This window comes from Miniopterus schreibersii (genome assembly GCF_964146895.1).
Source record: "Miniopterus schreibersii genome assembly, chromosome: 2".
Taxonomy (NCBI): Eukaryota; Metazoa; Chordata; class Mammalia; order Chiroptera; family Miniopteridae; genus Miniopterus; species Miniopterus schreibersii.
The window spans coordinates 187,595,980-187,617,476 of NC_138102.1; the positions used below are offsets into that span (position 1 = coordinate 187,595,980).

Genomic DNA, 21,497 nt, shown 5'->3' on the forward strand with positions numbered 1-21,497 from the left:
CCCCCCGGACCCGCCAGCCCTGCGCCCCGCCCTTGGGGTTCCCCGCCTGCGGCGGGCACGAGCCCCGCTCCGGGCCCCACGCAAGTGCGCGGACGTTCACCACGCGTCCTCCGGCGCCGCGCGTCCCGCTGCAGAGAGCCCGGCGGGGCTGGGGGAGGCTGCACCCGGCACCCCGGCCTGCCCAGCACCCCCGGCCGGGGACAGCGAGGGGCCCGGCCCAGAGGCGAGAGCTGAGCCGCGGGCTCCCCCGCCCGGTGCGCCCGCCCCGCCTCCACTGTCGCCGAGCACCGGGGCCTGAGCCGGACGGCCCCCTACCCTCCTGCCCCCTCAGCGGCACCTTAGGGTCACGGGGAGGTTTGGGCCCATTCTGGACCGTGATGCCCCACCCGAGTTTCCTGCACCCTGCACCGCCCAGGTCACCCAGGGGTGCCCCCTCCCCTTGAAGGGACTGCGCCTCCCTGCTCCCCCCAGGCCTTCCCGCAGGGAGGGACCCTTCCTGACCCATCGGCCCCCTGGCTTCCTCCTTCGCCCTCCTACCCCACCCGGCGTGGCTCCGTCACCTGCATCTGCCATTGTCCCCAGCGCCCACCTCTCTGACTTGGTTTTCAGTGTCCCCGCCTGGCAAACCCCAGCCACACACAGTCCTGCCCGTCCGTCCCCTGCAGCCCTGCGCCATGGGCAGTGCCGATGGCCGCGGCGACACCACCGCCCAGCCTGCTGGCTCTGCCCAGCCCTCTTCCCCTCCGCAGCCTCTTCGGCCCCCGCCCCACTCCCATGCCCTCCTTCACAGGGAACACAGAGGCCAAGTGTTGCACAACCCAACCCCAAGCCCACGGCGGGTCCCCCCGCCCCGTCCACAGCTGCCAGAGGCTCGGCCCCTCCTGCCGCCTCCCTGCCTCTTGCCCTGGCTCCCCATGCCTCCATTCCCAATCTTTTCCTCTCTAGCGGTCCTTGCCGTCAGGGTGACGTGCACTTTCTCTCACCTTAAGACACTCTACAGAACTGCCCTGGAAGATGTTAGCCCAGCCAGTTGCCACCCTGGCTTTTCTTGCCTCACAGGAGTTTCTCTAACGCACCACCTGCCTGCCGTGGCCGGGTTCTGGCTCTCCAGGGGACCCTCCGTAGGCGAGCGGCTCCCAGCACCCAGCCCACCCACCACTCTCCAGAGGAAGCTCCTCCAGCGGAGGATGAATGAAGGAACCCCTGGGTCCCCTCAGAGGGCACACGACATTATAGACAAGTGCCATGAGATAGACATGCTTGCTGTGCAGGGGGAGGCGAGGTCGCAGAGGGGGGCCTCTAATCCAGTTGGCAAAATAAGCAGCCCGAGGCCAGAGGACACCCCCGGTGGGTTTTCGGGGAGATGAGACCTTGGGCCCATGATGGCAGCAGGTGTCCTGAAGGGAAGAATGCAGTGAGCCCTGGGCCCACAACCTCACTGAGACACACCTGCATCTCCCAGGTTGAAAACTCGTGGAGCCCTGGCAGGTGTGGCCCGGTTGGTTGGGCGTCTCCCGCTGAGTCCCTGCGGATTCCTTGTTGGGGCACGCCTGGGCTGTGGGGGCCGTAGGGGGTGTGTAGGAAGCAGCCTATCGACTCATCAATGTTTCTCTCTCCCTCTCTCTGTGACATTAATGAAAACACTTAAAAAACAAAAAACACCTCGTGGAGACCGAATTTCCTTCACCGGTGGGGTGAGTAACGTGATCACATTTTGTTTTGGAAGGACGGCTCTGGCAGGAGTGTGGAAGAGAGATTGAGGCGAGGAGTGGGGAGGCTGGTGAGAGAAGCTGCAGAAGGGTGCTCCGGGTGCTCTGCCCCCCTTCTCTGCCTGTTCCTTCACAGTTGTGCTCCCCAGGTCCTCCGAGGTCCCTTCCCTACCCCTCCTGTCCTCTCTGCACTCTCTTAGGCAATGCTCACACGCCCCTGGCCTCCTTGGGTTTCCCTGTCTGCCCCCTCTTCAGCCCCAGGCCTGTGAGGCTGGAGGTCAGCCAGACACACCTCCGCAGGGATGGCCCCAGGCAGCTAACCTTCCTTTCTCTCCAGAGACTCCCTTCGCCACCCAGTTTCTCTCTGACCCGGTCCACTCTGTTCCCACCTCCCCCTGCCCCCAGACCCCCAGCATCCACCAACCTGCAACCCAGGTACATGCCCTTGACCGGGAATTGAACCTGTGACCCTTTGATCTGCAGGCCAGCGCTCTTAACTACTGAGCCATGTGGAACAGGGCTCCACTTGTGGGTTCCTTCATCCAGCAAATGCTTGCTGAGCTCCCATGGTGTGCGCAGCAGGAGGGATAGAGAGTGAGCAGGGCATTCATGATGGGCCTGACCGATGGAAGACTGGACAAGGACTGACTCCAAGATGCTCAGTCATCCGAGGAAGGGGTGACGGATCACTGTCCCCTCAGAGTGGCTAACAAAGAACCGCCAACACCAAGTCCATTGTGGGTGGACAGTGGGTTGGAGGATAGTTTGGCACTGACTGTTTACACAAACACAGGCTCACCCTCAGCCAGAATTTCCACTTCTAGGAGCATGTCCTACGGAGACACATCTGTGAGCTCACAGCATAAGGGTGCTCCTGGAGATTGCCTAAATTACTCCATAATAAGGATCGATTAAGTCAGTCACAGAAGACCTACACATTGGCGCAGGGCCAACAGTGAGAGAGTCGGGAGGGATCTATGCTTACATGCATTCTTAGCTACAAGCACATATGTGGGTATGTGACACACACATAAGCCTGGTGTACAAGAGAAAGTCAGGAATGGGGGGGCATCCATCCAGACGTAGTACAGAAGCCCACAGTGGGTGGCAGTGGGGGGGTCTCACTCCTGTTTAAATTTCTTACAAAAACCACTTAGTACTTCAGTAATGAGGGGAAAGGTGCAGACTTTTAGGAGTACAGCTGCTAGGGGATCTTGAGGGGTCTTGAAACTGGCTCTGCGAGGAACTGAATACCCGCCTGCTGTGTTCTCCGGTAGACGCTGGCCAGCACCCCCCCCCCCCCAGAGGTGGTGGGTGGGAACCAGCCCTGCTGACTGCACTCCTCTAGCACTCGCTCTTTCTGCCCAGCAGGCTCTGGAAAAGTGTCCCCCACCAGAGGGATGGGGCCCCTCCACCAGCACCTTCGGATTCAGCCTGTTAGGCCACCCCTTCCCTGCTTCCACAGGCGGGCTGGGCAGGACTGGGGAGCTGGCAGAAAGGCTGAATGGGGGGCTTGGGGGAGGGCGCCCCGCCCCGCTGGGCGTCCGGCCCCGCCTCCTCCTGGAAAGACTATTTAGCTCTGGAGGTGCCTGGGCTCCGTCCTAAGAAGGACTCTGGAAACTGCCCTCTCCTGCGAGGGGGGCTCCCCAGGGAAGGGTGGCTCCAAGCCAGCCCCCCCCCCCACACACACCTGCCAGCTGACTGCCCTTCAGCCCTGGCACCATGGCCTGGCTCCTGCCCGTCACCCTCGGTTGCATCAGCCTCCTCTACCTGCAGCTCCCGGGCACGCTGACCCGCTGCCAGGGCGGGAGCCGGCAGCCCACCCGGCCCAGGTGAGTGGGGCTCAGACCAACCTGTCCTCTGGCCAAAGCTGCAGAAACCAGAATGCCTGGGGAGGCCCCCTCCACCACCCCCTTCTCACCCCCGCCCCCCATGGGGAAGACGGCCCTGCTGCTAGGGCTTACCACCTAAATCCAGAGCTAGCCCCCTATGCCTTCAGCAACCCCTGAATAGTGTAAGAGTCCCTTCTTTCTTTGCCTCCCCTCCCAGGGCTCTCCCCCTCCTCAATAGAGAGGAGGGGGAACCAGAGGCTGGAGGGGTCCTCAGGCCTGCCCACCTCCCCCCACTCCAAGGGCCGAGGGGGAGTCACTCGGCCCTGAGCATAATGACCCACAGAAGCCAGGGGTACCCTTTTCCCATGAGGCACAAGGGAATGGGACATGTGACCTGGGCTACTGAGATGGCTGAGTAGCCAGGACCCCAGCCCTGAGCTCCAAAAGGGCCTGGGGCTTCCCCTGGCAGCGCTCCAGGTGGAACGTGGGGGTCCCTGAAAGGCTGGTTCACAGAGTTTACTTCCTCCATCTCCCCCTGCAGGGAGCCTCCAGCTGGGACCCTTTCCAATGGCCTGCAGCCCAGGTACCCTGCACCGGGACCTGTGATCTGCAAGCAACCCCAGGCCCTGCAGCCACAGAGGAGCGCCAGCCTGCCCCCTGCTATGGGTCAGCCTCTCCGGAATGGTCCTCGTCGACGCTTGCGCCCCCCAAGGCCTAGAGCCCAGCTCCTGCGGGTGGGCTGTGTGCTGGGAACCTGCCAGATGCAGAACCTCAGCCACCGCCTATGGCAGCTCGTGGCATCAGCCGGCCCACGGGACTCAGTTCCCATTGACCCCAGCAGCCCCCACAGCTATGGCTGAGATGAGGCAGGCCATACCCAACCAGGTGGTGCACCCCAATTCCAGAGCTGCAATTGAGCCCCAGCCCCAGCCCAGCCCCCAAGGGCTCCTAGAGACAACAGTTACTCCAACAGTGGTGGGGGCCCCCGAGGAGACCCCCACACCCACTCACCAGGTGCTGCAGCAAGCAGCCTTGAATGGCTTTGGACACCTAAACCATGAACTTGTGTAGCCCCAGGCAGGTCCACAGGCAGAGCCCATACACCCAGGGGGTCTGTACACACCAGGAGTGCGCAGGCTCAGGGGACAGGTGCAAAGCAGAGGGCTTCAGAGGGAAGAGGTCTGTTTGAGGACATGGAGCAGAAGTCAGTCCTAAACATGCAGTGCCACCTCTGGGCAACAGGAGACAGGGGCCGAGTTGGCCTGGTGTGGCCCTTTCCCTGATGGGCCCGTTGTCAGAGTAAACCCCGGTTTTAAGCATGCACAGTTGGCCAGCTCCAGGTCCTGCTCCCAGCGCCCTTGAGACCCCCACTGTGCTCCCCAGGACAGGGTGAGGGGGACAGGTTATGCTGGGAACTGTGCTGCTCCAGCTGTCAACTCTGGAGCCTGGGCCTATGGTCGAAGTACAAGCCCCTGCCTGGATCCCCTGTGGGCAGCTCAGAAGAAGGGGCAGGAGTTCAAGAGCCACACGGGGTGCTCTGGGCAGAGCAGGGCCAGGCAGGCTGGCTTGCAGACAAGATCTCCCAGTTCAAATAGCTCCATGAAATCAGAACCAACCACCACCTCCAGTGGGGAAGGGATTGGCGAAACAAGGGTGGGGGCTCCACAGGCTCCACAGGCTCCCTAACCTCTGCCCTGCCTAGCGTGGGGACTGGGTAGGACCAAGTGTGGGGACAGCAGGAGGCTGGAGCAAGCTTGTCAGAAACCTGGGAGGGGGGACTGGCGCACAGCCAACATGCATAGAGCTCTTGTGTGTGTCCCCCAGGTGGGGCCTTTACACGTTATGACCCCATAGCCCGTCAACCCAAAGTCCTGACACCCCACACCACATGGGCATGACCAGGGGTTCAGAAAGGTGGTTTCTTTCATTTAGCAAACACTCATATAGCACTTAATTTGTCAATATTTGCCCGTGTCACCCTTTCAGTCACCCAGTGAGGGGAGCACAATCATTACCCCAACTTTAGGGACAGACACTGCAGCCGCTGAGGTCAGGGACAAAACCACGGTCAGTGCAGAGGTCGCCGAAAAGCAGCTGTGTGAGGTGGGAACTCATGGGGGAACCTCAGAGCCTTGTGCCTGTGGTCACTGAGGGGTGTCAGCAGAGGCAGGCAGGCAGGCAGGGAAGGCTGTGAGGAGAGGCAACTGGGAAATAAGGACAACAGGTCCAGGGGGCCAAGTTGGGGCAAAGTCCTGGCCTGCCCGTGGTCTGGTCCTGCACACGGGATGTTCCCCGTCAGCGACATCCCCCCTCGTGCACCCTCCTCACCTTAACACAGGTTTCCGGGCCCCCGGGATTGGACCTTGGTGTCCTAGCCAAGACACTCCCCGAGCCTTGAGCCTTGGGCTGCTTTTCCTTGAGGCCCGATGGACTGTTGCCCTTAACGCATCGCTGTGCTGTGTCACGAGGTCACCTGCCATAAGGTCACCTGCCATGGTCAAAGCATCACACCTCATGTCTGCTGACCCCTGAGCTCCAGGCCATTCCCTGGCCTCCTACCTGACGCCCCCCTTGGAGATCTTGGGGCAGCACCCAATCTCCCCCAGTCTCCCTATCCACTGCCTTCTCGCAGCTCCTGCTTTAGCCAAACCTGTTGTTAACCTAGAAAATAAAAGGCCTTTCAAAGTGAGAGACAACAAGCGCTTATTTGAGATTTTTAAAAAGTAGCTATTCCCAAATCACTGATTCAAGCAGAAACCCGAATAATGTTCCAATCAGGAGACAAAGGCAATGGGTGTTTATGAGAAGGGGAGGGGACAGTGACATCCATAGAAGGAAGGCGTTGTTATTGGTGCAGATAACGTAATATAGTGATGCTGATTCTCAGTGATGTTTTAAATTTTCAGCCCTATAGTCATTCGTCCAGTAGTCATACCTGCTTTCTAGTCATCTTTGCAAACAGTTCTTTGGGACACAAGGTTGCTTTTGGCCCCATGCAAAAGTTATTTTGCCCTGTTTTAACATCCAGAGATTTGAGGCATAAGATGTGCAAGGCAGTTCCTCTGGGTCGGCAGCTCCGGCTCCATTTATGTTTTTGCTTACATTTTCCCCCATTTAATCAAGGTCTTTCTTTCAGAGCTCTGCTGGTCAGTTATCCGAAAGCAGCATTAATAAGTTGCTAAAGCATCGTTGCTTCCCCATCGTCAGGTGGCTCGTTTTGGGTACGTCACGCCTGTGTCTGTCCTTCATCTCCAGGAAGGCTCGTTCCCAGTATATCCTGTCCCACGGAAGGGGGAAGTGGTTTTTTAGGAGCCTTAGGCCACATTTGAGGAACCAGGGGGCCAGAACAGGGGAAGGTTCTACAGTAGTGTTGGCTTAAGGGCAAACATCTGTAGTTCCCGGAGGTTTCTCATGTGAAGTCTCAGAGGCCTCCGTGATTGTCTCAAAATGCCAAGTGACGACTTTCTAGCATTGAGCTTTGCAACACAAAGACTTATAACACCAAACATGTCTGTAATAATAAATGAAATGCTAAGTTCAACTTGAAGAACAGATCTGAGCCAGGAGGCCATACCTGAGGGCAGTCAGCCAAGATCCTGGAGAACTGGAAGCTGTCAATGGGCCCCGTATTTAATCATTTGGCCTGTGCCCAGATTTTATCTAGTTTTATCTCTATTTTACCAGAGGTGTTTTATCAAGAGCAACAGGAATTATTAACAACAGAGCAACCGCACCTTGTTCAGCTAGGATATGGTCAAGAGCAAATCTATTCTCTAATGTACGTTGTGCTGCAGAACTTAAAAGATTTTTCCTGATTGGCTATTGCTGTGGCGGTCTTTGCAATACTTGCCCAAGGAAAAGTAGTTTTGCACATCTGGTCCTTCACTGGGACTGACGTCGCCAGGCATTGAACATCCTTGACCATGTGTGTAATCAGCTGCATGTTTTTAAACCTCACTGGAGGATATCTTTTCCGTTGATCTTTAGAGAGAGTGGAAGGGAGGGAGAAGGGTGGGGAGAGAGAGGAACATGGATGGGAGAGAGACACATCTACTGGGTGCCTCCCACACGCGCTCCACAGGCCCCCGACAGGGGCGGGGAGCCAACCGGCAACCGAGGTATGTGCCCTTGACCAAGAATTGAACCCTTGACCCTTCAGTCCGCGGGCCAGTGCTCTAACCACTGAGAAAACCGGCCAGGGCACCAGTTGTATGTTTTGACCTGCGAGGTAGGTTTAGAGATGATGCCCCATGTTGTCTTCCCAGACAGAAATTAAGTGGGAAAAGAAAACAATAACTATTAGAGTGAATGCTTGGTGAGATAGGAAGGAATTAAAGTAAGGAAAAAAGAGCCCTGCTGGTGTGCTCAGTGGTCAGAGCGTTGGCCTGTGCACCGGTCAAGGGCACGTACCTGGGTTGCAGGTTCATCCCAGCCCAGGTCGGTCGGAGTGTATGCAGGAGGCAACCGATAGATGTGTGTCTCACACATTGATGTTTCTCTCCCTCTCTTTCTCTGCCCCCCTCGGAATGGGAAAGCAATGGGAAAAAAATATCTTCGGGTGAAGATTCACAAAAAATAAGGAAGGAAAAAGGAAGGAAAGGCAGGTGTAGCTTACACAGGCCTGGTCTGGGGTCTTGGGTTAGCTCCACAACAGGTTTCATCTGCTTCACTTCGTAGCAATTTTAAATTTCACATCCTCTGTTGGTTGAAGAGCCCAGTTAGCTGCCAGAGCTCTCTTTACATTAGAAACGTGGATCCAAGAATCAACACCTTTAATCTGGCCACACGTAGGTCAGCGAAGAGCAGCTGAAATTCTGGAGGGATCAGGTAGGAAGGTAAAGGAAATGTTTTAATTTTTTTACAAAGGTATAATTTACCAAATTGCCGTAGGTCATAGGTAGTGTAGGAGAAAAAAAATCTTATATCTGGAAAATCTTATATCTGGAAAAGGATCAGAAACCAGTAATGCTTCAGGTAAAGACTCACAAAATTATAATCATCTTTATTAGTTCATTTAGTCCACGTTATTACTTCTTGCCGACCTTGATCTTTTTGTTAACAGTTTTTAAATTTTAATTTAATTTTTATTTCTTATTTTTAATGCTTACACTTTTGTTTTATTTTGTTTTTTTAATATATCTTTATTGATTTCCGAGAGAGGAAGGGAGAGGGAGAGAGAGAGATAGAAACATCAATGATGAGAGTCATGGGTCGGCTGCCTCCTGCACAGCCCCCGACTGGGGATCCAGCCCGCAGCCCGGGCACGTGCCCTGACCCGGAATCGAACTGTGATCTCCTGGATTATAGGTCGATGCTCAACCGCTGAGCCACACCCGGCTGGGCAGTTTTTTTAAATTTTTAAAATTGTTTTGAGAGAGAGAGGAAGGGAGCGGGAGAGAGAGAAACATCGACGAGAGAGAACCATCGGCCGGCTGCCTCCTGCATGCCCCCTACTGAGGATCGAGCCCGAAACCCAGGCTTGTGCCCTGATCTATAACCTTTCGGTGAACGAGATGACCAACCGAGAGCCAAACCAGCCAGGGCTGGTAACAGTTTTATGATCCAGCTTTTCCTTAGAATTCTCTAAATCTTTACTCAGTTCAGTTTTATGCTTTTACATTTAACCTGTGTTGTCGGGGTTTGTTTTTATGAATCTCCAAAGATGAGACACGCTGGTAGGAACATTTTTGTCAGAGCATCCGAGTGAAGCAGTGACTGCCTGCGTATGACAAATGACTCAAAAACGGCCGCAGCTGGAGACCTGTGGGAGTGCTCAGACGCACACGCGAGGAACTGGCCTAGCCCTGCTTCCCAGCCTTCGCGTCACCATGCATAATTCTTCCCCCTCAAAAAAAAGCCCTCCACGAACCGTCTGCATTTCCCCTAAACCTCCTGCAACATACGTACACCTTTCAGGTTTTGTTCTATTATTTTATTTCTTATTTTGAAACATTTTTGGGGAAGGACAAAAATTTCCCTTTTTGCTTTTTTTTTTTTTTTTTAACCAAAAAACACCCCATGCCCTTTATATTTTTCCTTATGCAAAAAACACATTCTGTTTTCTGTTCCCTCAACAAAACTGCATCTCCACGCTTCGTAGCTTCTACTGAAAACACACACCCTACTTTTCATACACATTTTGTTTCACTCTTCTTAGTTTTTAGTAGCTGTACAAAAACCTTAGCTCTTTTACAAATTAATTTTGGCCCTGCCAGTGTGGCTCAGTCGTCGCCGGTTCGATTCCCTGTCGGGGCTCATGCCGGGGTTTGTGGGCTCGACCCCCAGGAGGGGGCCGATTGGTGGTTCACTCTCACCCATGTCTCTCTCTCTCTCTCCCTCTCTCTCTCAAATTAATAAAAACACATTAAAAAGACTAATTTTGGCAAAGGAACTTACACAGAGTCTGCATTTTTAAAAGGTCTCTTTTTTTCAGTCTCTGTGGGCAGTATTTTGGTTAGTTCCTGGCTGTTTACATTTTAAAGACCTGATTAAGAGTCACGATTTTCAGAGACAAAGACTAAGTTTTTTTGTATTATACCAGGACATGTTAGAATCATTTTATATAACTTTTAGAATAATTATATTAATAGCATATCTACATAAATATAATCAAAGGGTTAGTATCATTTATTTGACAATGTCTCCCATGTAATTTAACATATCGAGTAAGCCTAATTAATTTAATACTTTTCTCTATTATAAAGAGAGAACATAAATATTTTGTGGTGTTTCAGGGGCCCTCAGGAATATCACAAAGTTATTTTTAGGTCAGTAAGACTAAACTTAGAATCTGATTTTGGGAAGTTTCTTAAACATATAAAATTTTTAAAAATATTTGCTCAAATAGACATAATTCACTGTGGAACAATACTCCATGAAATAATATTTAATTATCCATTTAACAAAAGTGAGAATTAAAAATTTCAGCCCTGGCCACTTTTTCCCAGTGGTTAGAGCATTGACCTGCAGACCGAAGGGTCTTGGGTTCGATTCCAGTCAAGGGCACGTACCTCAGTTGCAGGTTTGAGCCCTGGCCCAATCGGGGTGCCTGCAGGAGGCCACCAATCGATGTGTCCCTCTCACATCAGTGTTTCTCTCTCTCTGTCCCCATCCTGCCTCCCTTCCACTCTCTCTCTAAAAAATCAATGGAAAAGATATCCTCGGGTGAGGATTAAAAGAATTTCTTTTCAAAGACAAATACAAAGGTTACATAGTTGTAAGCAAAATTTCAGCTCTTTTAATAGTAAAAAGGTTCAGGTTACTTAATCAGTTAAAGACCTGGTGATAAAGAACATGGGAAATCATTTTAATAAAACATTAAATCTTTGCTTTCCCTTCATAATTTCTTACTAAGAGCATATCAATAGTACAGGAAAATGTTGTTCTTTTAGTAGAAAAAATAACAGTTTCAGCTTTACATAAGCACAAGCTTGATATTAAAGCTTAATTTTTTTTTAACCATTATAATAACAATTTAATTTTAGCCAGCTAAATTCTGAAATAACCAGGACAAAGTTATTTTTATTTCCCTTAATGAAGACATACCTTTGTATATTATCTTTTGTTGAAAGCATATATCAATCCTTTCCATAATAATTAGAATACTTAAGCCTTAGAAACCTTAATTTTTAGTGACAACTTAAAGTAAGCAATTAGTATTCTTTAGGCAAATTTAGGAATGTGTTTTATAACCTCTAGAAATATAGTCTCTTTGTTTGGAAAATATATTTTCTAATTTATAGGAATACATGTTTTCTTAACAGAGCATAAAACATTTTTATTGACTGCCAGATTACTTTAGTTTTTCTGTACTAAGAAGCCAAAAGTAGGTACACTTAGATTTATTTAGTAATTAATATTTCAGCATCTTATCTTATTTGAAAATTACCTAGATAGTCAATCATTTTTATTTTTTTAATTTTACTTAGCAAAACTCTAAAGTTTCAAGTTACCAAAAGATTTTGGGGAACTATTTTAAGTACACATACAATAAAACAATTATTGCTGAAAGTTTTCATCAAAAAAACCTCTTCTTTTATTTAATTTATTAATTCTTTTTTAAATTGATTTTTAAAGAGAGAGTGGAAAGGAGAGAGAGAGAAACATCAACTTGTTTTTCCATTTATTCATGTGTCATTGGTTGATTCTTGTATGTGTCCTGACCCGGGATCGAACCCTAAACCTTGGCGTACTGGGATGACACTCTAACCAACTGAGCTACTGGGCCAGAGCTAATTTATTCATTCTTAATAATTATACTTAGATTACTCATGAAAATTTTATGAGGCATTAGATAAAGTCAATTATTATTCCAGGTTATATTTCTGCTGACAAGCCCTACAACAAAGATAACATGAACTTATTTTTTGTAAACCCAGATAAAATAAAAATGTTACATTAAATGTTAATATCGCTGAGGTCATATCCGTTTTTTTAAACCAAATTTAAACCAGGTTTAATATTAAATATTTTCCCAGATCATGGTATCCTGAAAAGCATTTGTATTAGTTTCTGTTATAGTTCTTAATTTATATTAGCATTAATTCCTTTAAGCCAATTAATCAGAGCTCTTTATAAACCAATTTTATTAATTCTCAGGGATAGATATACATACATATATAGACAGACAGAACCAGAGACCTGATAGTTTTTTGTTTTGCTTTTTTAATTTTTAGCCATGAGACCGTCAAGGAGACAGTAGTAGATGGAAGCAATGAGCACAATAGAGGCTCTGTAGCAACCATACCTGGTTCCAGGGGACACTGGTCTATGAAGGTGAGGTCACTTTAGATCCCACTCCTGACACCAGATGTGTTAACCTAAAAATAAAAGGCTGTTCTAAGTGAGAGACAACAAGCATTTATTTGAGATTGAAGAATAGCTATTTGAGAATCACTGATTCAGACAGAAACCCAAATGATGTTCCAGTTAGGAGACAAAGGCGATGGGTATTTATGAGAAAGGGAAGGGGAACAATGACATCAGTAAAAGGAAGGCGATGCTATTGGTGCAGATAACGTGACGTGGTGATGCTAATTCTAAACAATGTTTTTAATTTTCAGTCTGGCACTCATCAGCCCAGTAGTCATAGTATTTGCTTTCTGGTTATCCCTGCAAGCAGTTCTTTGAGAAACAAGGTTGCTCAGGCCCAGTGCCAAGGTTATTTTGCCCAGTTTTAACATCCCAAAGATTTGTGGCATAAGACATGCCAGGCAGTTCCTCTGGGACGGCAGTTCCAGCTCCATTTTATTTTATTATTTTATTTTATTTTTTAAATGTATTTTTCACTGATATTTTAGAGAGAGAAGAAGGGAGAGGGAGAGAGACAGAAACATCGATATGAGAGAGAAACATCAATCAGCGGCCTCCTGAACGCCCCCTACTGGGGATGGAGCCTGATACCTGGGCTTGTGCCCTGACCGGGAATTGAACCGGCGACCTCTTGGTTCACGGGATGATTCCCAACCCATTGAACCACACTGGCCAGGCCTCCAGCTCCATTTTAAAGTGGCTTTGTTTATATTATTGTTTACACTCCTCACTCCCTCTCTTTATCCCACCTCCACAGTCCAAATCCCATAGGCCAGCCATTAGCTCCTTCCCCTGGTCTAAGCCACCACCTGCTTTTGGGGTGATGGCTCCAGCCTCCTCCCTGGGTCCCCCCCTCCACCTCTCTAGCAAATGCAAGAAACATTATGGAATAAAACATGCCCTTCTCCCCTCTGTGGGGCGGACATTCTAGTGGAAGGGGGCAGAGGGAAACAAACCTCAAAGGTAAAGTAATCAAATGAGGCCACATGTGGGACGTTCAAGGTGCTACGGACATGACAGTGCCCCCCAGATCTTTTCCACGTGGGCTGGAGGGGCCCAGGGTAGTAAGAGTAGCTGCCCACAGGCCTCTTTCCTTGCGATGAAGCTTGGCGAGGGTGCTCTGACCCACACGCCCACCTGCCCACAAGGTGTGGCCTCAGCGGGCATGAGACAGTGACTCGTTTTGCCTCTTCAGAGAATGTCAGTGCCAGGCAGGTGTGTTTGTCAGTTTGGACCCTGCTGTGTCTGCAGTACCCAGACCTGGCCCATACACAACCAGTGCTGTTCGAATTCATCTCTGCCCAGGCTCAAAATGGAGCCTCTCACCCTAAGAGCCAGACAAGACCCACCTTCCACCTTGACGGAACTTCAGCCAGGCTCCTCTCAGCCCTCTGTTCCCTGTGGCCTCGCCCAGTACTCGCAGAGTCCCCACCCTTGGGATCTCGTCACCCTGCCCTGCCTTCAGCAAGAATCCTGTCCAGTTGGTTTAGCAAGAACCCCCCAACTCTTGATGTCTCCTCTTGGCAGTCTTCCTTCCACTGACCCCCTCCCCCCAGGAGAGACTGTTCCAGGACATGACTGCTGCCCGACTGGCGATGGGACCCGGGCCAGAGGGGGAGATGGCTTACTGCACACCCCACAGGGACTGCTCATAGCTGGCGTTTGCTCTGACATAAGTTGGCACCCCTCCCCTGCCTCCCGCTGTGTGCCGGCTCCTGGAACAGGCCCTTGTCCAGACCTGGTCAAGCATGTAGAGTAATTTCTGAACCTGGGAGCATTCCTGTACTAGTATCCGTGACTACCTTCCCCCTTCCCCTATACAATTCTTTGGCCCCTGCCCAACGGTGTAGGGATCCGTTTGGTCTTGCAGCGCCCACGCCTTGCCTCCTACGTAAATTTCCCTTAATAAGCTCTTTTAATTACCAGGCTGGAGTGGCAGCCTCTTTCCCTGGTCTTTCCCTGCCCTTGGTGTGCAGGGGTAGATTTCCAGTCTGGGGTCTTTCCCTGGGTCTGTGTGTAGGAATACCCTGCCCCTGCCCACCCCCCACCCCCCGCTCCTGGCTGTCCTGGCTGTATTCTGATGGAGCCCAATCTTTCCTCTACTACAACCGTCTTCAGTAAAGTCTTCCTTCCCGTTTTAACAAGTGTCAGAGTACATGTTTTCTGAAATGAGGCCGTGCCCAGAATCCCAGGTGCCTGAGGTGATGGGGGTGGCATCTGGGTTCCACCACCTGTCACCTGTCGGGAGGGGCCTATGGTGGGTGCCGCAGCGTTTGAAGCCTATGAGACAAAGCTGCAGGGCATCCTAAGCAGGCCAGCTTTCCAGGAGGGAGTCTGAGCTCCGGGGAAAAGGGGCTGGGGCCACTCCTGTGCTGACACATCAACTCCCTGTGGCCAGGAGGAGGGTGGATGGTCACTCATTACCAAGGGTCCAGGTCAAGGGCCCTTATGTAACCCTTGTGTCTGGTCACTTATGTAACCCATAGGCATATATAAGGGCACATGGCCTGTGGGACTCGTGCCCACCTGCCAGCTTGGCTCCCTCTCAGGATGAAGGTGGCTGTGGTGAGTTCCCCAGGCCTTCTGTGCACACTGGCCCTACTGACCACTCACCGATGGCCCCTTCCCAGCTGGTTCTCTTCCAGCCCGCTCCTCCTCTTGTGGTCCAGCTGGGCTCCCAGTACACCCAGGTCTTGGAAAGGAGATGCGATGTGTGTGGGGTCTGTGCTCCCACACAGTGTCACCCTGGAAGCAGGCACCAGGCTGACATCCACTCTGCAGAGTAGGACTTCCCAAGGCCGCCGGCTGGTGCAGGGGCCAGAGATGGGTGTACTGAGAAGGGGCTGTGCTCTGGGGTGACCACTGGCCTGGGCTGCTGACCCCTGCTGACTCAGTCAGTCTTGTGCCCTAGGGGTAGGCAGGTGCCCATTTCCTAATAGAGCTGGCATCATGGTGAAATGGGTTCAATTCCCACCCAACCAGGGCCCAGACCCTTCCCTGGTCTACAGGCCTGAGGTGGACCCAGAGGCGGCCAAGGACAAGGGCAGCTTCCGGAACTACACTGTGAGGACCCCGCCCCGCCCCAACCCACGGGTCCTGGACCCCTCTAGCCCCCAGTGCAGCCTTACCGCCCAAGCCCCATCTCCCTGCTCCCCCCAGTCCCAGCCCTATCCTGGGCACACGTCCAGGGCCTGCCCTTGGGGAAGCCCCCGTTTGCGCCTGTGAGGCCAGCCCTGGGAGAGGGGAGGCAGTGGCCCCCCTGGGCCCTGGCTGACCCTCTGGCCTGCAGTCTGGCCCACTCCTGGACCGTGTCTTCGCCACCTACAAGCTCATGCACACGCACCAGACGGTGGACTTCGTCAGGGGGAAGGTACCTGGCGGACTCCTCTGCAGCAGCTCCGGGGGTGGGGCTGCCCCTCCACAGTGTGGAGTGGATGGAAAGGCCTGGGCCCTGGTCCGTCCCTGTGGGCCTGCTGACTTTGCTCTTCCTGGCCTAGCACGCCCAGTTCAGGAGCTTCTCCTACAAGAAAATGACTGTCTTGGAGGCTGTGGACATGCTAGACGAGCTGGTGGATGAATCGGACCCAGACGTGGACTTCCCCAACTCCTTCCACGCCTTCCAGACCGCCGAGGGCATACGGAAGGCCCACCCTGACAAGGGTGCGCCCCCACCCTGCCCCCTCCCTGGCTGCCGTGGGGGAGGCGCTGCCTCCAAGGCTTGGCAGGGGTAGTGCAGACAGGGTGCCCTTTCCCAGCAGGCCCTGCCCAAGCCTGTCCCTCCTCTGCCCTGGACCCAGCACCCCCAATAGCCTGACCTGTTCCTTTCCCTCCCAGACTGGTTCCACCTCGTAGGGCTCCTGCACGACCTGGGGAAGGTCCTGGCTCTGGCGGGGGAGCCCCAGGTGAGGGAAGGATGGAGGGGGTGTTGGCAGGGCAGTGCCAGGACAGCCTCCGCTCTGGGCGCAGGTGGCCAAGCCAGTCAGGCCTACTCACAGCTGGCCGTCCCTCCCCAGTGGGCAGTCGTCGGAGACACCTTCCCGGTGGGATGCCGTCCCCAGGCCTCTGTGGTTTTCCGTGACTCCACCTTCCAGGACAACCCTGACCTCCAGGATCCTCGATACAGGTACCTCTCCACCCCTGCTGGTCCTCCCGGTCCCCAGAGTGATTCTGAGCCCCTCACCCTCCACCTCTCCCTGCAGCACAGAGCTCGGCATGTACCAGCCTCACTGTGGGCTTGAGAACGTCCTCATGTCCTGGGGCCATGATGGTGAGGCGCTGAGAGGCTGGCCCATGGTGGGGGCTACCCCTCTGGGCGCCTGGTGGTGGTGACCCCCTCTCTCCCACAGAGTACATGTACCAGATGATGAAATTCAACAAATTCTCCCTGCCGCCGGAGGTAGGGGGGGGAGGGGCCACCCTGAGAGCCCCGCCCACCCTGCGCACCCATGCTGGGTGTGACTTCTTCCTGTCCCCAGGCCTTCTACATGATCCGGTTCCATTCCTTCTACCCGTGGCACACTGGTGGCGACTACAGTCAGCTGTGCAGCGAGCAGGACCTGGCCATGCTGCCCTGGGTGCAGGAATTCAAGTACAGCCATTCCCATGGAGACTGGGAGGGGTGGGGAAGGGGACTGGGGACTTCCCCAGGAGTCACTGTCCCTTCCTTGCTGCAGCAAGTTTGACCTGTACACCAAGTGTCCCGACCTGCCAGACGTGGACAAGCTGCGACCCTACTACCAGGGGCTCATTGACAAGTACTGCCCCGGGGTCCTGAGCTGGTGACCGGCCTGCCCACCCTGCTCAGGCCTGGCCGGGTGGCCCAAGGGGACAGCTGCTGTCAGGCACAGTGACAGCTCACCCCAGCCTCTCTGAGGGACTCCAAACACCCAGCTGCAGGCTGTGCTCCCCACCCTAGTGGCCTCTCGCTCCATGGTAATAAAGACCTGGAAGCAGCTGGAGTCTGACCCTTACTGAGCCTTGCATGTTGTGGATGCGGGGCAGTCTGCGTGCAGAGAGGCAAGACCATGGCCTCCTGGACACGTGTCCTGCTGTGCCTGTCACCATAAACATCTTGCTCACCCTCCCAGCTCCTGTGTCAGAACCTGGGGTCACCCAGTCACCCCCCTTTCTCAAAACAGTCACCAAGTCCTCTGGGCTCAGTCTCCTTAAAAAAAAGAAACACCTCGCCATGGCCAGTGTGACTCAGTTAGCTGAGCATCACCTCGTGCACCAAGAGGTCGCCGGTTCGATTCCCCGTCAGGGCACATACCTGGGCTGAGGGCTTCATCCCCAGTAGGGGGCGTGCAGGAGGCAGCCCATCAATGTTTCTCTCTCCCTCTCCCTTCCTTTCTCTCAAATCAATAAAAAAATATTTTTAAAAAAGAAACACCTCATAGCTAAAAGAATGCACTATAGAAACATATAACAAGAGCACAGGGTAACTGCTGTGAACTTGATGCACGAATACACACCCCAGGCCCTCCTCTGGCCCCAGGTGCAGCCCCCATCTTGACCCGGCCCATCGACTCCTTCCATGTGGTTTCATCCCCAGCTGTGCCCCAGAGACCGCAGCTTAGCTGGCTTCCCCTGTACCTCCTAGCAGTTCATTTCTTTGAAGAAAGTGGCTCATTTTTCTCAAGAAACTTCCTTCTGTCAGGATTTGCTGATTGCAGCCGCCCCAGGGTGTCTATTAATAATTTCTTGATATTTCCTGCTAATTGGTAAATAACTTTAGAGGCCTAATCAGATTCGGGTGTGGCTTGTTGGGGGTAAGAGTGCTTCAGAGGTGGTGGTGTGTTCTTTACAGGAGGCAGAAGCTGGGTTCAGTTTCATTTAAGAATATCCTTAGTCCATTAGAAGGCCCGACAGCCAGGTCTGGCTGCATCCTGCTCTCACCCTTCCCACGGGACCCTGCAGTACGCAGAAGCTCTTCCAACTGCTGATGGGTCACTGTTTGTGTAGGAAAGGCAAGTACGCGCTCAGCTTTCCCTTCATTTACCAGTGTGCAACATCCTTCAACACAGATCAGGTCGTCTGTTTTTGTGTTAAGACCGTACAGATTTCAGCACGTTTATGCTTCAGTTCATTAAATTATTATCCTTACTGGTGCCCAGACGTCCCCTCCTTGAAGGTCCCATGACACGAATGGCCTTGGGGGATGTCTTGCTGTCTGTCTGCTATAGCAAGACACCCAGAAGTTTAGTTTTCTGTGTCTGACATAACAAGTTATCACCAATCCGTTGGCCTGAAACAACAGATTTATTCTCTCAAGTTCTGGAAGCCAGAACTCTGAGATCAAGGTGTCAGCCGATGAAAAGCCACGATACTTCCAAGTTTCATCCAACAGACTCCCTGTTCACAACAGCCGGGAACAACCCCCTTTCCTCTATAAGAGACGGTTCTTCTCCTTTGGTCGAGGGACTTGCTTGTGGTTGGCAGTGAGGTTGCATTCCAGTGGTGCAGTCCTCTGTCTTTCCTGAATAAACCCATTTTGCTGAAGAAATGTCAACAAAGACCAGGCTGTGGGGACTATGAGCAGGCCCTAGAGGAACAGTGGCTGCCTCTAAAGGTACAAATGAACCAAGAAAACACAATGACACGTTAGAGATCCCTAAATTTCATGCCCAAGGCTGTGCTAAAACAGCCATTCTTAGAGTGTGGTCTGCAGCTGCCTAGGTGTCCCAGAAACCCTTTCAGGGGTCTGGAGAGTCAATGCTGTTTTACTACAATGAGACATTATTTACCCTTTTCAAGGAGCTGCCATTCACGATGATGACGTAAAGGCAGGTAAAACGGCTGCCAACCTGCACAAATCCAGACGGTGCCCCCAAAGTGCTAGTCCTGTGTCCTTCAGGCCACACACTCCCAGTTTAAAAAAAGATCAGTTCCTTAAGAATGTCTTCCACGAAGTAGTAAAAGTTATTATTCTTTTTTTTTTTTTTTTTAATAGATCTTTATTGATTTCAGAGAGAGGAAAGGAGAGGGAGAGAGAGACAGAAACATCAATGATGAGAGAGTCATTGATCAAGCCCTCAACCCGGGCATGTGCCCTGACCGGGAACCGAACCCCGATCGCCTGGATCCCAGGTCGATGCTCAACCGCTGAGCCACGCCCGGCCGGGCAAAAGTTATTATTCTTAATTCTCCATCCTTGAGTATGGGACTTTTTAATCTTGAGTATGGGACGAGAAGAGTGCTTCTGTTGAGCACTACACGCGACAGTTGCCTCAATTTTCCGCCCTTGGGTGACTGAGTTTTCAGTGCAACCAGTCAGTTTTACTTGGAAGGACTGATAGGAAAACTACAGTCATTTGGTATTGGGTATTTCGCAGGCATTGTCCTTTCCTTTTTAAAATTTTATTATTATTTTTTATTTAATTGATTTTATCAGCAATAATCTGAGAAGGCTTCTAAAATACACTTCCTTTTTCCAACTGCATGTTGGTGTGAGGCCAGATTGTCTTCATATATTTCGACCAAGAAGACACTGGAACAGATTGGCCAGAAGCAGATACGAGAAGTCAGGCGTTACAGATGATTCTGTACAAGCGTAAAACGATGCCACTCCTCTCACTTAATATTCTGGGGAATACAGCTAATTTTCATTTAAAAATTTGGAACATGTTATGAATTTATTTTTATGTTTAAATAATAACTAAGTATGTATTGAAAGAATTTCTCAGTTTAATTCCCAGGGTGGTAAATACTGATAGATATAACCCTCATAAACAAAAGGTCTTTGGAGCCCTCCATAATATTTAAGAATATAAGGTGTCCTGGAACAGATGACTGGGTCCACGGATGCCAGCCAACTTCTTTTTGCAGGGTGCTGACTGTCAGTCCACGGGCTCCATGAGGGCAAAGGAGGAGGGAGGTCACGTTTGAGGTGTCGCCCAACTCAAGGGCCACCAGCAAGGCCACCCCAGAGCCCACAACATGCACCTCTCCCAAGGGGCGCAGTCACCCCCGCCCCTTCGTGTGTATTGGGACTTGCTGTCCTGCCCCTGGGCTTCCTCCAGCACGGTGGCCCGCTGACTCTCGGAATGCCCACCGCCAGGCAGCCTGCACAATGCTGCCTCTGCCCAACGGCCTCCTGCGCAGCGAACGACCTTCTGACGCCCGAATCTACGCCCTGGTGGCCGGCGGCGTGGACCGCGGAAGACTCAGTCCCGGCGCCAGCCTGGAGGCAACGCCCTGGCGCATCGGGACGCGGACGCCCGCGCCCAGCCCGCGGGAGCGCGTCTCGCGCCTGCCCCCAGCGGCCCCCGGGGGAACTGTCCTGGAGCGCGGTCCCCGGGGCGCGGGGCGTTCCCCGGGCGCACGGCCTCGGATCTGCCCGCGGGGCCGGCGCGCGTGGAGGAGGCGGCGCCTGCAGACAGCCCGCGGGCTCCCACGCGCGGCCCCTCGTGTCCTCGCTGCCCCGCAGACGCGAGCCGAGGCTGGGTTTCTCTGCTGCGGGCTCGTTTCACTGGTCAGCGTGTGAAACACAGGATTTCAGAGATGGACTGTGCTGAGCTCAAAGGGGTGGGTCAGAGTTGGGGTGGACCTGGAGGCGATGTGGGTGCAGGAACGGACCAGACTCGGGCGCCTCCCCACCGTGGGGTGAGGGCTTTGTGTGGGGTGCGGCGTGGCCACCTTGCGTCGGCGGGTTTTCTGGAAGAGGGGGAGAGCGAGGGAGTGTAAGTCAGAGAGGTGGGTCCCGCAGGGTCGTGGGCACCCCAGGGGGGGTGTCTCGTGTCAGACTCCTCAGTATCTGAGCTGAGTTTAAAAGCTTAAAAAAAAAAAAAGGCCCTGGCCTGGTGGCCAAGCTGGTTGGAGTACACCAAAAAGGTTGCGGGTTTGGTCCCCAGTCAGGGCCTGGATGGGAGGCAGCCCATCCATGTTTCTTTGTCATGTCCATGTTTCTCTCTTGCCTTTCCTTTGTCTAAAATCAATAAACATATCCTCATGTGAGATTTTAAAAAGCTAAGAAAAAGAACAAAAGTTTTGCCCTGACCGGGCAGCTCGGTTGGTTAGAGCATCACCCCAATACGCTAAGGTTGCAGGTTCCACCCCCAGTCAGGGCACATAACAAGAATTCACCAATGATGCATAAATAAATGGAACGACAAATTGATGCTTCTCTCTCTCAAGTCAGTTAAGTTAA

At 52.5% G+C, this 21,497-nt stretch overlaps 2 protein-coding genes across 9 annotated transcripts; both read left to right on the forward strand.

Annotated features, from left to right (window-relative positions):
* The first annotated feature begins 2,204 nt into the window (after positions 1-2,204).
* Positions 2,205-6,235, forward strand: ADM2 (adrenomedullin 2). The gene is made up of 2 exons (XM_081128500.1): positions 2,205-3,541; positions 4,083-6,235. The coding sequence occupies exons 1-2, from the start codon at positions 3,432-3,434 to the stop codon at positions 4,399-4,401; spliced, it is 429 nt and encodes a 142-aa protein (XP_080984626.1). The 5' UTR covers positions 2,205-3,431; the 3' UTR covers positions 4,402-6,235.
* Positions 6,236-14,817: 8,582 nt separating this feature from the next.
* Positions 14,818-17,791, forward strand: MIOX (myo-inositol oxygenase). 8 transcript variants are annotated; one of them, XM_081128744.1, is made up of 10 exons: positions 14,856-14,917; positions 15,335-15,415; positions 15,642-15,722; positions 15,850-16,012; positions 16,187-16,254; positions 16,366-16,475; positions 16,552-16,619; positions 16,699-16,748; positions 16,828-16,940; positions 17,026-17,791. In XM_081128744.1, the coding sequence occupies exons 1-10, from the start codon at positions 14,903-14,905 to the stop codon at positions 17,132-17,134; spliced, it is 858 nt and encodes a 285-aa protein (XP_080984870.1). In that variant the 5' UTR covers positions 14,856-14,902; the 3' UTR covers positions 17,135-17,791. The 8 variants fall into 8 exon arrangements, with proteins under 8 accessions (XP_080984872.1, XP_080984871.1, XP_080984870.1 ...); XM_081128750.1 differs by having other exon boundaries at positions 14,871-14,917; positions 15,512-15,722; XM_081128748.1 differs by having other exon boundaries at positions 14,877-14,917; positions 16,713-16,748; positions 17,026-17,767.
* Positions 17,792-21,497: the final 3,706 nt, after the last annotated feature.

Excerpts from the sequence above, each read along its gene's own strand:
- ADM2 (XM_081128500.1), top strand. The coding sequence starts at position 3,432 with ATGGCCTGGCTCCTGCCCGTCACCCTCGGTTGCATCAGCCTCCTCTAC. Across the intron at positions 3,542-4,082 it reads CGGCAGCCCACCCGGCCCAG|GGAGCCTCCAGCTGGGACCC; the intron begins GTGAGTGGGGCT and ends CTCCCCCTGCAG.
- MIOX (XM_081128745.1), top strand. The coding sequence starts at position 14,855 with ATGGCCTGTGGGACTCGTGCCCACCTGCCAGCTTGGCTCCCTCTCAGG. Across the intron at positions 14,918-15,334 it reads TCAGGATGAAGGTGGCTGTG|GGCCCAGACCCTTCCCTGGT; the intron begins GTGAGTTCCCCA and ends CCACCCAACCAG. Across the intron at positions 15,723-15,849 it reads TGGACTTCGTCAGGGGGAAG|CACGCCCAGTTCAGGAGCTT; the intron begins GTACCTGGCGGA and ends TTCCTGGCCTAG.